Below are 17,235 nucleotides of genomic sequence, written 5' to 3'. Positions count from 1 at the left end.
AAATGTTATTTGCAGTTAACAATTTTCTTTTTTCTTTATTACAATATTTATGGCAAGACTAGGTATATATACATATAACATACATATATATAAAGAAAATTTTGAACTCGATGGAATGTAAGAAAATATATAGTTAATTAAGTATTTAAGTAGTTTGATAAGAGAATCAGTAGATTTGTTTTCGTAACTAACAACCGATAAATTTTAATTTTACGCCGCTGATAAGTGAATACTGAAGTAAGCGCGTGCATTTAATATTCGTTTTGTACTATTCATTCATTTTTATCAACTTTAAATGAATTAAATGACTCACATTTATTCAACGAAAATTCTCAAGAGAGAGAGAGAGAGAAAGAATTCCTCTTTAATTCGATTAGCATCAGAAGAATATTTGGAAGTTGCTTAGAAAGTTCTCGCGTATTAGGACACACTAGTCTGCGCTCTTTTTGTTTCATCAAAATCTGTCCAGTAGTTTTTCCGTAATAGTAGGATTAACTGCCACTACATTATAAAAAATGAGACGCTCGTCCCGGCTCCGCCCGGATATCAAGATTCCTGTTTTATCCCAAGGCAGCATTTAATCGGAATAAAAAGTATCCTATTACTCAAGTCGGCTCATACCCTGGCTGTATACCAAATTTCATCAAAATAGTTTCAGCGTGATTGTCGCATAAACATCTAAACAAACAAACTTTCCCATTTATAATATTAATGTAATTGTGATGGAAATTCCTATTTGAAAATTGATAACAACCTTAATATCTTCATACCCTAATTTAATAAAGATTTTCACAAGCAACATTTTATAATGAACCTTATAAAAGGGCATGCCTAACTCACTAATTCATCATCATCAGCCCATATATGTTCCCACAGCTGGGACACAGTCCTCCTATGAGGGTTCAGGCCATAATCCACCACGCTGGCCAAGTGCGGGTTGGCAGATGTCACATGTCGTCGAAATTATGATTCTCGGACATGCCGGTTTCCTCACGATGTTTTCCTTCACCGTTTTAAGCAGTGGTGATGTTATCGACATTCGCGGATAAATTGAAAAAATCAATTTATTTCCTGCCCGCTCGCCCGGCCTCGAACCCCGACTTGTCGATTTTGCAGTCCGAGGTTCTCACCACTGAACCACCACTCACTAATTAATGCTATCGACTCCTTGTTTACACGCATTTATTTAACGATCGTTGAATAACATCCTGTACAATACAGGTATACGACATTGACTTCCAAGTTCCGTAATCATAAAGTATATTGTTATTATTGTATTAAATATTTATAGATATGTAGAAATATATCACTAACCGCCAGTAGAACAATTGAACATTACCGTGTGGTTTTTTAATCATAGTTTATAATGGGTGTTTAGTGGTATTAAGGTATTGTTTTAGTTCAATACTGGTGCTATGTAAAAAGTTGAAGGTTGCAATGTATTGATTTTAGATGTTCTATCTTATACCAATGTTGTTTTAATCATAAAATTCAATATTTTAAATAAATTAACTATGTAATATAGATCTTTGATATAGGGATTTGTCTCTGTCTATCCCTTTGAGATATTTCATATTTGATATGTTTTGTAAGTAAATAAAATTTTGCCAATATTTAAACACGGTTTTTGTTAGAATTTACTGATGTTGGTTATTCTTACAGGCCGAAACGGCTTATCAAATTTGTATGAAATTTGACATATAGTCAGGTAGACACTGGTATGGATTAGTATATAGACTTCTTTTTACCCGAGTACCACGCAAGTGACGCAGCGGGTTCCAGCAAGTATAAATATGTAAGTTATGAACTGATATTATAAAAGAATGATTTTTTTTAATTTAGTCTTTAAGTTAAGAACTTATCAAGTACTAGCCGCGCCCCGCGGCTTCACCCGCGTAAGTTCGTATCCCGTAAGAATATTGGGATAAAAAGTTGCCTAAATATTATTATATTTCTATTTATCTATTTATAATTTAGGACAACTTAAAAGTTGCCACGGCTTGTTACCGGACACTTAAAAATTATACATAACTAGCTGCGCCCCGCGGTTTCACCCGCGTAAGTCCGTATCCCGTAGGAATATCGGGATAAAAAATAGATGTTGGCCGATTCTCAGACCTACCCAATATGCTTACCAAATTTCAGAGGAATCGGTCAAGCCGTTGCGGAGGAGTATGGCAACGAAAACTGTGACACGAGAATTTTAGATATATAGATAAGATTAGTCTAAAAAATAAAACATAAATTTAAACTACAATTAAAATTAAAATTAAAACTACAATTAAAAACCACTTATTAACTGTAGACATATTGTAAATAGTGTAAATGAATAAAAATGAATAGTTACACACAAAACTTGACCGAGACCAACGACATAAATCATGAAACAAATGAAGAAACAACATTATTTTTATTCCAGTTGTTCAACTATCTACGTACCAAATTTCATTGCAATCGATTCAGTTGTTTTTGTTCGATAGAGCAACAAACACACACACATCCTTACAAATGTTCGCATTTATAATATTAGTAGGATAGGACTAGTAGGACAGTAGGAAGATACAAGAACAACGAGCAAAAGCAATTTCTCTCTAGAATTATTCATTTCGCTTCACTACGTAGACTACAGATCGCAAAACAATTAAAAACATAAGTGAATTAACTGGATGAAAACCTATTATTATCCTCGATAATTCTGCATATGTGTAGTGAAAAATAATGGAACAATCAAGCTAACATAAACATGAATTTAAAATACAGTTCACACTATTGTATGATCGCAATTATGTGTGATTATTATTTAATATGATGTCGCGTAACTTTGACAAATCACTGTATTTATAAAGCAAATTACAAAATGATAATATTTTGCATCATTCGCGGGTTATAGACTGTAATAATAAATTGCCAAGCATATATAGATGTTATCTGTGGCATAGCTATTATTTTGACTTAGGAATAATGTAAATTTTGACGTAAAGGAAAAAAAAACCTTTAATTGTCTATAGTAAGAACTATATTGTTTATTCGATTCGGTGTAGGTTAGAAGGGTGATTTTTACATCCTACTAATTCAACTAATATTATAAATGCGAAAGGTTGTAAGGATGTGTGTGTTTGTTAATCTTTCACGCAAAAACTACAGAACCGATAGCAATGAAATTTGGTACGTAGACAGCTGGACAACTGGAATAACATATAGGCAACTTTTTATCCCGATATGCCTACGGGATACGGACTTACGCGGGTGAAACCGCGAGGCGCAGCTAGTAAGGGTCATAAATTGGTATTCCCCCGAAAGTTATAAACGTTTTCAAGTTTTTTGCCAACTTTTTGAATGCAATCGGCCAAGCCATTCTCAAATTATAGTTTTTTGATAATCTATCTTTGAAAACACCGACTAATATTTTAGAGAACTTATGTTTACAGAGCTTATCTTAAAAAAAAAACCAGGCACCAATGGATTGTATAAACAAATTACTTTAGATAGTCCATTTATCGTGTTAGGCTTTAATATGCTATATAATATACTATCGGTCCGCCCCGGCTTCGCCCATGGTACACACTGAAAGAATTTTTCAAACAAACAAACAAACAAACAAACTCTTCAGCTTTATAATATTAGTATAGATTAAAAGCTACAACCAATGAGAGATAAGCATAAATTATTACAGAAACTTGGGGACAACTATTAATTCCTAAACGAAATCGTGACCATGGTTACATACAAGTTATATCAACCATAATATGCAATAGCATCATGACTATTTATATTATAAATAATCAATAATGTATTGAGCAAGTAAATACTTGTAAATTACTAATATCCATAGAACAAACCTTGAGCGAGTATTTTTTAGCATTCGTGACCTTTTACTTTCATATATTTTTAAGCGATTTCCAAAAACTAAAGGAGGAGCCATGTCTTATGGTAGTAGATAATAGATAGGTAACTTACTACATATCTATCTACTGCCTACTTGACTTGGTTGGCACCGACTTCAAAGAGATACGTACTAAGCGCTTATAGTAATTAAGTTAAAATTTATTTTTCGCCTTTAACTGATTTTGAAGTCGAATATGTTTTTTAATAGCTTTTTATCTGTTTTTTTCGTCTTATTTATAAAATTGCCGTGTCACGGTGTTCGTTGGTATTGTCTATGAAAATGGTCTCAACGAGTTAAATGGAACTTTTGCATTTAAGGTAAAGAAGAAAGACTATTGGTAGATTCCATAATAAACCTCTATGGTTAGTCGCCAATTATTATTAATAATTAGCTAGCTGTGCTGTGCGATTTCACTAGCAGTTAAAATCAAGTATTTATATAGCTCACGTGATATTCTGGTTCATAAGCAACATCACAGCTAAATATCATATAAATCCGTTCAGTGCTTTTCGCTTGATAAAGTAACAAACATACATCTATAATATCAGTAGCAGAGGATAATTCGGATCTAAAAGTATTACCATCTGGCTTATATTGAATCCTCGTAACCAACTGGCCTTAAGTCAACGACCGATCCTAAGATATCTTACGGACCATCATCTGATAATTCCTTTGTAGTCGAATAATACGAAATCCGTTTTGCATTCCCTCATCTTCTTAGAAGTCAAATATATAGTATTATATAAGATACATTCGATGAAGATTGATTACTGTAGTAATTCGTTCTTAAAATTATATACATCGTTATTAAAGTTTCGTGATGTATTTTTAAACGTTCCCAAAAAGGAAGGTTCTAAATTCGACTGTATGTTTTGGTTTTGTTATTGTAACTCTGGGTTATGAACCGATTGACGTAATTCGTATTGTATTGATAGGATATTTTCGTCATATAATGCAACTTTAGAATCTTTGCTATGGAGTGTTAGCTCTCTCCGCAGAAGCGTCGGTTATCTTTTGTGTTGAAAAGAATTAGTTTTGTTACATTTAGAAATTAAAGACTGGGGCGAACAGTCTCCCCGTGACCACGCTCGCTGTAGTGTTCGAAACGTCGGGTTAATAATATAATGAATAAATCGCGTTTAAAATCCGTTAAAAAGTTTTTAATTTCTAAATGTATAATACTCGCGTAAAACCAAACACAAGAAAATGCTAAGTTTTGTTACAGTTATTCGTCACGTGATTTATTAAAAAGTGTCCATACTCTAAATTGCACTAGATTAATATAATATTAATTGGTTGATTTAAAGTGATAAATAAACATAAGTTCTCAGTCTATTTATTATACGAGGATCGTAAATAACTACACTTATATTATGAAGAGGAAGAATTTGTATTTTTGTTCGTTTGTTTGTTTGTAATGGATAGACTCAAAACCACTGGACCGATTTCAAAAATTCGGGGCGAACAGCTAGTAATAAATAAATCGCATTAACCTCAAAATGATAAAAAGATCACCTACATTAATGAATAATTTAAACGATCGAATATCGTTATTAATTTATGGATGTAAAAAATATCGTTGCATGATTAAAAACATCTGCTTAAAATGGTTTAGACATTCCAAGGTAGAAATTAATATTTGTAATGGAATGGATTTCTTCGAGAGACACGCTAGCTGCACCTTGACACCGTAGGGAAATTAGACTAGTCGCGGACGTATTTTAATCAGCTCCCGTGGCCCCTTCGCTCAAGTGGCTAGACGGAACACAGTGGGGTTTTGGTCGGTAAGAATCCGACATAACCCACGGCTCCATCCCCGGGGGCCGTGGGTATCTATGCAAGATTTCCCCACTATAAAAAAAAAGGGAAATTAGACTACTGTTTCTTGGCACGAAGTTAGTAAAGGACTATCGGGATTATTTGCAATCCTACTAATATTATAAATGCGAAAGTTTGTAAGGATGCGTGTGTGTTTGTTGCTCTTGCACGGAAAAACTACTGAACCGAATGCAATGAAATTTGGTACGTAGACAGCTGGACAACTGGAATAGCAGATAGGCAACTTTTTATCCGTATATTCCGACGGGATACGGACTTACGCGGGTGAAACCGCGGGGCGCAGCTAGTGACTAAAAAAAAAAAGGCTAAAAATTGTGAATCTGATGTTTTTAGTAACGTCGATTGAAAGTTTTACCGGTTAATATCCAATTTATTTCATTTAATAAATTTATTATTGACTTATTGACTTATTAAAGTTGCTTATTTCTTACAACTGTCTTTTAAACATTAATCGTTTGAAATATCTTTTTATCCAATATTTAAATGAAGCTCACAATTTTTAGTCTTATAAAACGTTAGTCTTAAAATGTTACTAACAAATCCTTACAATAGTATTTTCTTGTGTCTGATTTTACGCGAGTATTATACATTTTTTTTTATGTTACAGTCGGCAATGGAGCTGGTGAGACGCCTGATGGTAAGCGCTACCACCGCCCATGAACATTTGGAGAGGCATAAAGTCCATTGCAGACCTTACGCCTCTACAAATGGATTGCCGACTTTTTGGAAAGGGATTAAAAAAGGATTGGAGATAGGAATAAAGGAAAGGACTGGGAAGGGTAAGGAAAAGGATATGGGCCTCCGGCTCCCCCACTCACCGAACGAAACACAGCAGAATGCTATTTCACGCCGGTCTTCTGTGGGTGTGTGGTACTTCCCCGGTGCGAGCTGGCCCAATTCGTGCCGAAGCGTGCTCGACTACCACATTCAAAAAACATTTAGAAACTGAAGACTATTAAACGGATTCTAAATGTTCATTATATTATTCATTACATTATTAGCCCGACGTTTCGAACACTTTACAGCGAGCGTGGTCACAGGGAGGCTGAGATGAAGAAATCGCTTTTAAAATCCCTTTAAACACTTTAATTTCTAAATCCTTACATTACTCAATAAGCTTAGGAAACAGCTATGATATTACCTTACCATTTATAGAGTTTCGCTAAACGTACCGCTATAATCTATATCGAGTTCAACCGTATCGTACAAGCAGTACGATACGGTTGAACTCGATAAGAAACGCAAATCAATTACGAAGACTGAACTTGACAGTTGGCGGAATGTACAATTACATCGTACCAAAGCCACAGATAATATGATATATAGATAATACATCTAGTACGTAAACTATGCCTTGGTTTAAACACGTGGGTATGTTTTATTAACAAGAGGCTAGGTTTGTGTAAATATGTGATTGAGTTTTCCAATTCACGTGCGCGCTGATTATAAATGATTAATTGATTGGATTTAAACATTAATAAAAATCTATAGTTTATGTGCGTCGCGATCATGCAATATGTGCTATAAGGTATGGGACCTTATACAAATACAAGCAAATAGTGGTATGTATTAAAGTTAGTGAAAATTAGTCCGAACAGGTTATAAAGGCGTTGCAGGCGAGGTAGGAGCGCCGCTCATATTTCAAATTATCAAATTTCAAGAGTTGAAAATCTCCTTCGTTTTTGGGACATCGGTTGAAGCATAAAATACAAGGTACACTGAAGAAAAAAATGATCACGAGGCGGGATTCGAACCCGCTTTTTTTGTCAAACCGTAGCAACGCCTAGCCTCTCGGCCACTCGTGATCCCGTCACAATAATCGAATTTCTTCTACTCTTTCGGTTTTATGTGCCTAAGGGGCACCCCACGCCATCTATTCAGATGATTCGAATCCAACCTCGTGATCAAATTTTTTCTATTCTTTCAAAATTTCTCCTTTATAAAGCATTTCAATGCAATAAAACTAAAAATTAAATCATTTTAATTAAATTAAATTATCTCATTCTTAGTACTATCAAAATAAATAAGAGAAACTCACCTCTTTAACGATGGAATGTTCTTCGAAGTAGACGTAAGAATCGCACTCGATTTCAGTAGAAGTATCATAGTAGTGCGGTGAACAGGTGTCGTTGGTGCCTGTGACATTCGTGAAGGGAGCGTATCTGCGGCACTTGGACGGTTCACCATCTTTCCCGTGAGGTATGGAGTAATTCACTATGGACGGGTCTGAGCAGTCTGGCACTGTACATCTGGAAATTTAAGAATACAGTATATTTAGGGATGTTTTAAGATGCAAAATATCTAACTATTGTAACGGCGAAAGTTTGTAAGTATGGATGGATAGATGTAAGGATATGTGTTACTCTTTAATACGAAAACAGCTGCTGCTATCTGTATGAAATTTGAGGTACCACGTGAGTGATGACGCACGCGGGTTACAGCTAGTTTCAAATAAATGCAATATGCTAATCTACAGTACAAGAATTTGTTTATTATTTAGTTTAGTTAGATTTGCGAAAGAAATAAAATTAATTTTTCTTCCGCCTAGGCTTCGCCCATAGAACATAATATTTTCCCTACGTCACTCAGTGAACGCGCAGCTTTCTAATGGTGAACGTATTATTGAAATCGGTTCAGTCGTTTTTGTTCTAAAACAACACAAACATAAATATAAAAAGCGCTTGGATATCCTTTGTGTGAAGTCTCTGAACCGCTTAACGGACATATATATATATTATAACCAAAAATTAAAGAGGTTCTCTGTTATTTTTTTGGTTTTGTACTCAATAACTGCGTGGGAACCTATTGTATTGACGTTATTTACTTGTTTTGAGTTTCATAGGAAATTGTTGTCATTCCCATTTTCAAATTAAGAACGATACATCCATGATACGTCGAGCGGCGGTGACCCTTATTGCAAATAATTATTATTTAGGAAACATGAATTAAGTATTCCTTTTAATAAATGAGTAGGCGTTATTCAGAATTGATCACTTTTTTTTCTGTCACATTTCATTATTTTTCTAATTTGCTGGTTATAAAAAATCGTAGTTCATATCTATCACTACATAGTATAAAAACAGCTTTCCGCCGTCTGTATGTCGTTTAAAATGACGCAACAGATTTTGATAGGTTTTTTTAATAGAGTAATTCATTGTATAATCATATGTATTATTGGACTCGTGCGAAGCCGGGGGGCTAGATAGGTATATAATCAAAATTTAATTTAGGGCTAACTTTTGATTAATCTAAGGTGAATAAATAGGGATATTAAATGAGAGGAAAATGTTTGTGAATAATATATTTATCATCGAATTATCTACCTATATATATGGAAAATATTTAATCATAAATGACTGTTTTATTTTATTTATAACATTAAAAATTACAGTATTTCTTTTAAAAGGATAAATCGATATTGATTTTACGTAAGTTATTGTACATTCTGATGACGTGGATGCAATAAAAATAACAATAGTTATATACATTATTCACACATACAACTAAACTAACAAAATACTACAAAAGTAAGAAGGTTACTCTCTCGTTAATACCAAAAACCTTAATGTTTTTATTTTTAAATGGATACACATCATAGTTTTATATACAAAACTGGAGGTGAAGTTACTTGATAAAGTGGCAGATTTTGTCATCGGTTTTTTTATAAACTCGCTAATAAAACTAAACATAAAGGAGTCTTATTAGTAATATTTACAAAAAGCACAAAACAATAAATTCTTCGGCGTTATCACTTAATAGTGATATCTTCCAGGCCAACAGGGCATAAGGTACCTTAATAGAATGAAATAGGTAGCTAGGAAATAAGCAAAAAGGTTTTATTGAAAAGATAGGTAGGTAAAAATTAGAACATATAAAATATCAAGATATTTACCTACTGAATATACTAAAATAAATATACGATTTATTATACTCACGAGGAGATTTCTCTATTTTTTGTTTTCGTTGGTAGGTATTTTTTATTAGAGATTTTGTTTGCAGAATAATTTTTTACATTTGGGAAAGAAGAACCTCAGTGTAGCCTGAATAGCAGCGCTATTTCGAACTTGTTTTATACAATATAAAGGCTATTTTCGTTTGCATAATTTAAGTATATAATTCATATATTATTCTTTGTCATGAAATACATTTCCTTGTTGTGGAAATTTTAAAGAATAGAAAACAATTTATCACGAGCGGGATTCGAACTCACGTCATCCACTGTGCTGTGACAATGCCTTCCTTCTACTTTCCATTTCTTTTATCTTTTCGGTTCCTGACTAAGGGACGCCTTAAACTTTTCTTTCAAATCTTCCAAAAAATCGGATAGCAATTAATTATTTATTTATTATTTTTACATAATTTACTAGATTGCAGTCGATTATTATGAAATAGTTACTTCTCATTTGGACGCTTCCTATCTATGTTAGAGATTCTGTTATCATACGATTATCATATCTAATTTAAATAAATTACCGATTTAATTGCCTCATTTAAGCGTTTTACGCATTGTTTATTAACTTTTAACGTGATTATTTAATATCAACTGGTTGTACTGGCTTTAAAAATAAGTATAATCTATTTGTAAAATAATTTTCAGTATCAGTTTCACTTGCTCCTATTTTTATAGTGGGAAAAACTTGCATAGATAGCATGATACCCGGGGAAGAGGCTGTGGGTTATGTCGGAGTCTTGACTAAAACCTCCCTCTTCTGTCGTACCGTATAAGTGAAGAGGCCACGGGCGCATGCTGAAATTCTGTCGCGATTTTATGCCAGCCTACTATTAAGGCTTACAATATTGGCCATTTATTTAGCCAGACATTTGCCCTACAATGTGTAGGAAGAACACAGGACGACATAAGAATTAAATCAAAACAACCGAATTAGTCCTTAAATGTTTTTAAATGTTCTATTTACTTAATGATTATTAATAAATACGTGTTTATTTATTCATTATTTACGAGATAAACAATAATAAATTTATAAAAAAACAAAGAAGGAAGCAAACGAGTGTCAATACTGGCGTAAATGTAATTTATGCAAAAACTTCTTTAAAGGCACGTCAGGAAGTTAAAAATATATCTACTAAGGTATCTATACTAATAAAGCTGAATAGCCTGTTTATTTGTTTACACGTGCTAACCTAAAGAACTACTGAGTCGATCGAGATTTCTTTCACCATTGGACATGTAATGTTTGAAATGTTTGTGCGTAGTCTCCGACTGGTAGAGGTAATTTCTACTATGGGAAGTCTATGAGTACGTGAAGCCGGGGCGAACAATTAGTAAATATAAATAACTATCTGTTCGCCATGGCTCCAGCCGAGATTCGATTATTCGATTATTTTGAAGTGAAACTTCTTTAGAATCGTTGTGATTTCATACCTGATGCAACGGAAAAAACGACAGGTAAGACAAAAATGTGTAGAATGAAGCCGGCAAAGAATGAGACAGAAATATACATACTATTTTATATTTTATATATATTCATCTCATGCTTTTGTCGATTTACTGAAGTTTCACTTCTATCGTATGTGAATCGCACACACACTATTTCAAACTTTTCAACACTCATATAAAGCCTTTGGTTTGCCGACTTTAATGGAAAGAGATAAAGAAAATTGACGATAGGAATGCAGGAAAAGACTGAGAAGGGTGATGACAAGGATACGAACCTCCGGCGTCACCCACCCACATGCGTGGTTACTTGTATTGGTAGGCAGATAGGAAGCAGGTAGGTATATATAACGTCTGATAGAGTTAAGTCCTCTGAAATAATTGATAGTGAGCCTGTTGCAAGTTGAGGCTATGTAATGCACTATACAGAATACAAGAACAGCTCTCTACCCAGAAATCCCTGTTACAATATTATAAATGCGACAGTAAACTGTCTGTCTCCTTCTTACGCCTAAACCACTGAATCTACTATTACTAATTTGGATGAAATTTGGTGTGAAAATAGTCGTAGATCCGAGAAAGGAGATGGGGTAATTGCTATGCCGTAAATCAGACGGGAACTTTACGGTATTCAGGGACGGTCAATCTTTTCCTTTGACTAGGCGGACGAAGCCGCGGGTGTTGAGGTAGTTATCAATACAAAGACATAGGATATATAGGACAAGGGTCCAAGGACCTGACAGAATAAACTGGTATCAAAATTTCTCATATAATATACTAGCTGGGCTCCGCGGTTTCACCCGCGTAAGTCCCATAGGAATATCGGGATAAAAAGTTGCCCATATGTTATTCCAGTTTAAATACCAAATTTCATTGCAATCGGTTCAGTAGTTTTTGCGTGAAAAAGTAACAAACGAAGACACATCCTTACAAACTTTCGCATTTATAATATTAGTAGGAGTAGGATAGTACGATAGGAAGTAGGATAGGGATTCGAATGCGAATGTTTCTATTCTTTAAAAATTTCTCATTAAAAAAAAGCATGTTCAATGCTATAAAACTATGAATTACGGTTATTGTATGATAAAATAGAGTAGATTAAAAATTTTACGCGTTTTTAAATATAGCAAAAACTGAAAGCCATTATTACATTGTCTTTTGTAAAGGAAATTATTTAATTTCAATAAATGCCAAACAATTATCGTTATATCATCAGTGAGAATTTCCATTGTCATTGACATAATTGTAATTATTTCCCTATGTCCATTATTATATGTAACGATTTGTACATACACTTGTTAACATCCATACTTGAATGCGTTTTTTAATGTGGCAACACAGATTTAGGTACCAATATACTTATATATTATATAAATAGTACCTAAATCTGTATTATCTATGGATTTAGACCTGCTTCTGTACTGTTCTGGCTTTACCAATTTCATTCACCTTTCTACATGTGTTCTAATCCAATCCTACTAATATTATAAATGCGAAAGTTTGTAAGGATGTGAGTGTGTTTGTTGCTCTTTCACGCAAAAACTACTGAACCGATTGCAATGAAATATGGTACGTAGACAGCTGGACAACTGGAATAACACATAGGCAACTTTTTATCCCGATATTCCTATGGGATACGGACTTACGCGGGTGAAACCGCGGGGCGCAGCTTGTAATATTATAAATGCGAAAGGTTGTAAGAATGTGAGTGTGTTTGTTTCTCTTTCACGCAAAAACTACTCAACCGATTGCAATGAAATTTGGTACGTAGACAGTTGGACAACTGGAATAACATATAGGCAATTTTTTCCCGATATTCGTACGGGATGCGGATTTACGCGGGTGAAACCACGGGGCGCAGTAAAGGATAATTTCAAAGACTAAGATTTAACGGAATTTTAGTTTACTAATAGGTGATAATATGCATTATTTTTTATATACGTTTAAATCTATCATATAAAAGTTTATTATCATATTTAGTATAGTTTTCATAATATAAACAATGGTTTATTGTACAATATGTTTACAGTGCATTAACATAATCATTATTTAGTGTTAAATGCACTATACACCTGTCACATATCAATTGAATGTCCTAGTTTTTATTGCAAGACTAGTTCCTTGATTACTTGTAGATTCCTATAAAATTATTATAGACTTGTCTTATTTAATTCGCTTTTCATTTTACGCGAGTATTGTACATTTAGAAATTAAAAACTTTTTTAACGGATTTTAAACGCGTTTTATTCACTCAGTCAGTCGGTCTCGCCGTGACCACGCTCGCTGTAAAGTGTTCGAAACGTCGGGTTAATAACATAATGTATAAATAGCGTTTAAAATCCGTTAAAAAGCTTTTAATTTCTAAATGTTGTGAATATTTAAGGCTGTATCTGAATATATTCTGTTTGACTTATCACTTATTAATCAGTTAAAATCATACTAATATTATAAACACGAAAGTTTGTTAGAATGTATGGATGTTTGTTACTCTTTCACGCGAAAACCTCTGTTGCGGCCTGTAGGGAGTTTGTTACAAGAATAGATTATAGTTTGGATAGGACATAGGATACATTTAATCTGACCACACGAGTGAACGAGTTCTAGCTATTAACAAATAATTTATGAAAATATAATTATTCAATAACTGTTGAATCGCCTATTCACGAATTTATGTTTTAATTTATAAGTAAGTCGAGAAAGTGGTCCTTACTCCACAATTAAATTGATAAAATGTTAATCATTATCTGTATATTTATTAAATAAAGTTAAATACAAGAAAGAAAACAACATATCAATTGAATAATTATTTATATCTACGTATTCAATATGCTTTTAAATTAGGTCGAATGATAAATGCATTCGATATATAGTGGAACACGACATATATATATATATATATATATATATATTTAATCCATCAAAATATATAAAATGTTTGTATTTGCATTACATTTAAACTTTGAACATTTGAATCTTCTGTGTTTTGGTATTTTGAAGTGCATAACTGAATAATAATTATAAAATAAACTTTAATGTGAAACTGAATAATAATTAAAAAATGGTCACAGACGTGCCTGGCGCCCTCCCGTGGAGTTCTAATATTGAGAATCACGCCAATTGGTTGACAATCCACGGAGTTATCGAGTACGAAAAAGGAAAAATATAAATCAACTTTTTTATTCTGCGATACTTTTACTATTTCTTATAAATCATTATCTAGTGAACAAGATTTGATTTAAATCTTGTTACTAACGAGAATCGACAAGAGACCTGTAGCTATAAATGTAGTTAATTTTTAAAAGTACTTAAAGAGATTTTTTTGAAAAATTACGGTCCATTCATTGCACGTTTATCTCCTTTTCAACCGGCTCTAAAAAGCGAGCTGGCTATTTCTTCGATTGTGATTTTTATTTTTTATCTCATAACTTTTTACTGGATAAACCGATATTAATGATTCATTTTTATTTGGAAGCTAGTGCCGCACGTGTGGTCCTGTTTAAATTCGTTTTGTTCTGTCAATTTGAAGGGGATTTAATTTATTGTTAAAATTAGTTATTTTTTTGGATTAGATTCCATGAATTTTAAGTTATAATTTTTGAAGAAATCAAATATTGAAATCTACTTATCATCAGACATCAGACTTTCGTAGCAACTAAATAACGCATTAAGTGTTATTTTTAACAGCACATAATATTATGAAAGAAAATGTTCTCACCTGTATTTAAGATCCATCGCTTCGAAGTTATACACTGAAGAATACATGCCCGCCAATAAAACGGGGAATAATATCAAAATAGTATTTAATATATTAAACTTCCCAAACGGTCCGAGAATATGCAGAATATCGTCCACGGTTACTTCTTTATTCTTTTCCATATCCATTTTGTTTACCATTTTGAAGTTCTAAATTCAATTTAAACTTATTTAGCGGGAACGAAGGAATGTCAAACTACGAGATTAAAAAATTAAATCGTCTATCACAACACTTCAAATTTGGAACGTTATTTTTTTTAATTTACAGAATGGCGAACGCGACGGTGTCGCGTCGGTCACCGGGCTATAGTGCGCGCCAAACCGTTTGATACTGACTTTTTATTGTTAATATAAGAATTGCAGCTTATCACCTTCAAGGAACTGTAACTATATTATTCAATTATTCACGTTACGTCAGATTACTCTTACCCTATAATAGTTAAATAAATTATTATTTTTCACAATTACTGTGACAATTATATCACCATCATTTGTAATTACCAATGCCTTTGACATGATTTTCATTGCTTTAAATACATAAAGATTTATTTATCATTTATTTTATTATGTATTTTACGCAAGCCTGAAGCAGATGTTGAATTTAAAATAAGAATAATAAGGAAAGTCATTAGGACAAAAATAATTACAAGATACATCAGCGTATTATATTAATGCCACGATGAAATGCCATGATTTTATTTTATGTACTTATTTGTATTTTTCTTACAATACGCCGAGTACATTCCATTTTGTTAAACTACATCAAATGAAAATATTGTCCAATTAGATATATATTTTATTTTGCTAAACGTAATTCTATATAAACATATTTGAAAAAAAAAAACATTTCAATTTCCGAACTAAATTTATCCGAGTTCCCGCCAAAACTAGGCCCGTCAAACACATTTCTGGTAAAATGTTACCAAGACCACGCTATAGGGAATAGGGATTACACTGTCAAATAATTATCAGTTCTCGTGTAGGGTCAAGCATCTTTCCTCTACATGGCAACAACCAATTTAACATACCTTACATATAATTTAAAATATGTGAATTGGCCATTTTGTTTTTACAAGAATTATAGCAAAAAAAATATTTCACTCGCGAACCGATCAAGCCACGTTTCTTAAATAAGGTGTAAGAGTGTCTGAAATTCAGTTGTATTAATTTAGTAGTAAATTCAGGATGATCTAGTTAGATCTGAAAAATGTTTTCGTGTCTAGCCCTTTATAGTATAGTTTTGGAAACATTTTAGATGATATTATTTTGATGAAATTTCATTCAAAATGATATGTGGAAATAAAAACACAATTTCAGAACTAAATTCTGTAAGGCCCGTCGAGAAAAATACATGCACGCACACACAAACACACACACACACTCATATACATGTAAACATTTCCCGCCGTAACTATGGCGACAATGATCGTTCTGAAAACTAAACAAGCATTGAATTGAATCATCCTAATATTGAACATTGTGAAACTAAATTTAAAATGGAGTTTTAAATAAATGTCTCATTTTGTTTGCTTTTGAGTCACATATGCAAACAATATTTACTACAATGATTTATATGCAAACAATATATGTACACAACTCATGAGCGATTATATTTTTTCACTGAAATTAGTACTGAATAATAAAGTCGTTACTTTGAAATTATCATTTTAGCTATACTTCTATACTTAATTACATAGTCGCTTTCATTAATGAATTTAACGCGTGCAAAAGCTGGTACAATATAAAACTAAAGCTTACTCGTCCCAGTCCTATCTTTTACTAGCGGTCGCACCCGGCTTCGCCCGTGTTACATATATATGCTATTAAACACTGAAATAATTTTTCAAATCGCACCAGTAGCTCCTAAGATTAGTGCGTTCAAACAAATAAATTCTTCAACTTTATTATATTAGTATAGATTCCCTCTTGTCAATTCTGTCTTTACCATTTACAGTCGGCAATCCATTGGTACCGTAGAAGCGTAAGGTTTGTAAATGACCTTACATTTTGATATTTTTTTTAATGAATGGAACGAAGTAGTTCAAAAGAGATTCTGTACCGCCTTTTTTAAATAGTTCTGCTATAATAAGCCCGGACATAGAAAAAAAAAACATTTTTAATCGTTATTAGGGTTTAAACATACACATTTCAGTCGTGGCAGCAATGAGTTAATACTTTTGAATAAACGACTCATAAATACGATCGGATTTTAATCATTTGCCTTATTGCAGTTCCAACCGCAACATCATATAATATTAAAAGTCAGTAATTCACAATTTTACCACAAACACTCCGCCAATAGAACATATAATGTATGTTAACCACAGCTTATAATGTTGCCATCAAATGGATTTTAGTTTTG

At 32.9% G+C, this 17,235-nt stretch overlaps 1 protein-coding gene across 1 annotated transcript in view; it reads right to left on the bottom strand.

Moving 5' to 3' along the window:
- The window catches only part of LOC119839734 (organic cation transporter protein-like), a 23,774-nt gene extending 8,592 nt beyond the window's left edge, over positions 1-15,182 (bottom strand). The window contains exons 1-2 of the mRNA XM_038366169.1: positions 14,836-15,182; positions 7,764-7,974 (exon numbers count right to left, since the gene is read on the bottom strand). Of these exons, the coding sequence (XP_038222097.1) occupies positions 7,764-7,974; positions 14,836-15,014 (390 nt within the window). The 5' untranslated portion in view covers positions 15,015-15,182. The remainder of the gene's footprint in view (positions 1-7,763; positions 7,975-14,835) is intronic.
- Between the last annotated feature and the right edge of the window lie 2,053 nt (positions 15,183-17,235).

This window comes from Zerene cesonia, chromosome 4 (assembly GCF_012273895.1).
Source record: "Zerene cesonia ecotype Mississippi chromosome 4, Zerene_cesonia_1.1, whole genome shotgun sequence".
Classification (NCBI taxonomy): Eukaryota; Metazoa; Arthropoda; class Insecta; order Lepidoptera; family Pieridae; genus Zerene; species Zerene cesonia.
The sequence above is the reverse complement of the archived record's forward strand: the minus strand, read 5'-3'. Positions and strand labels throughout refer to the sequence as shown.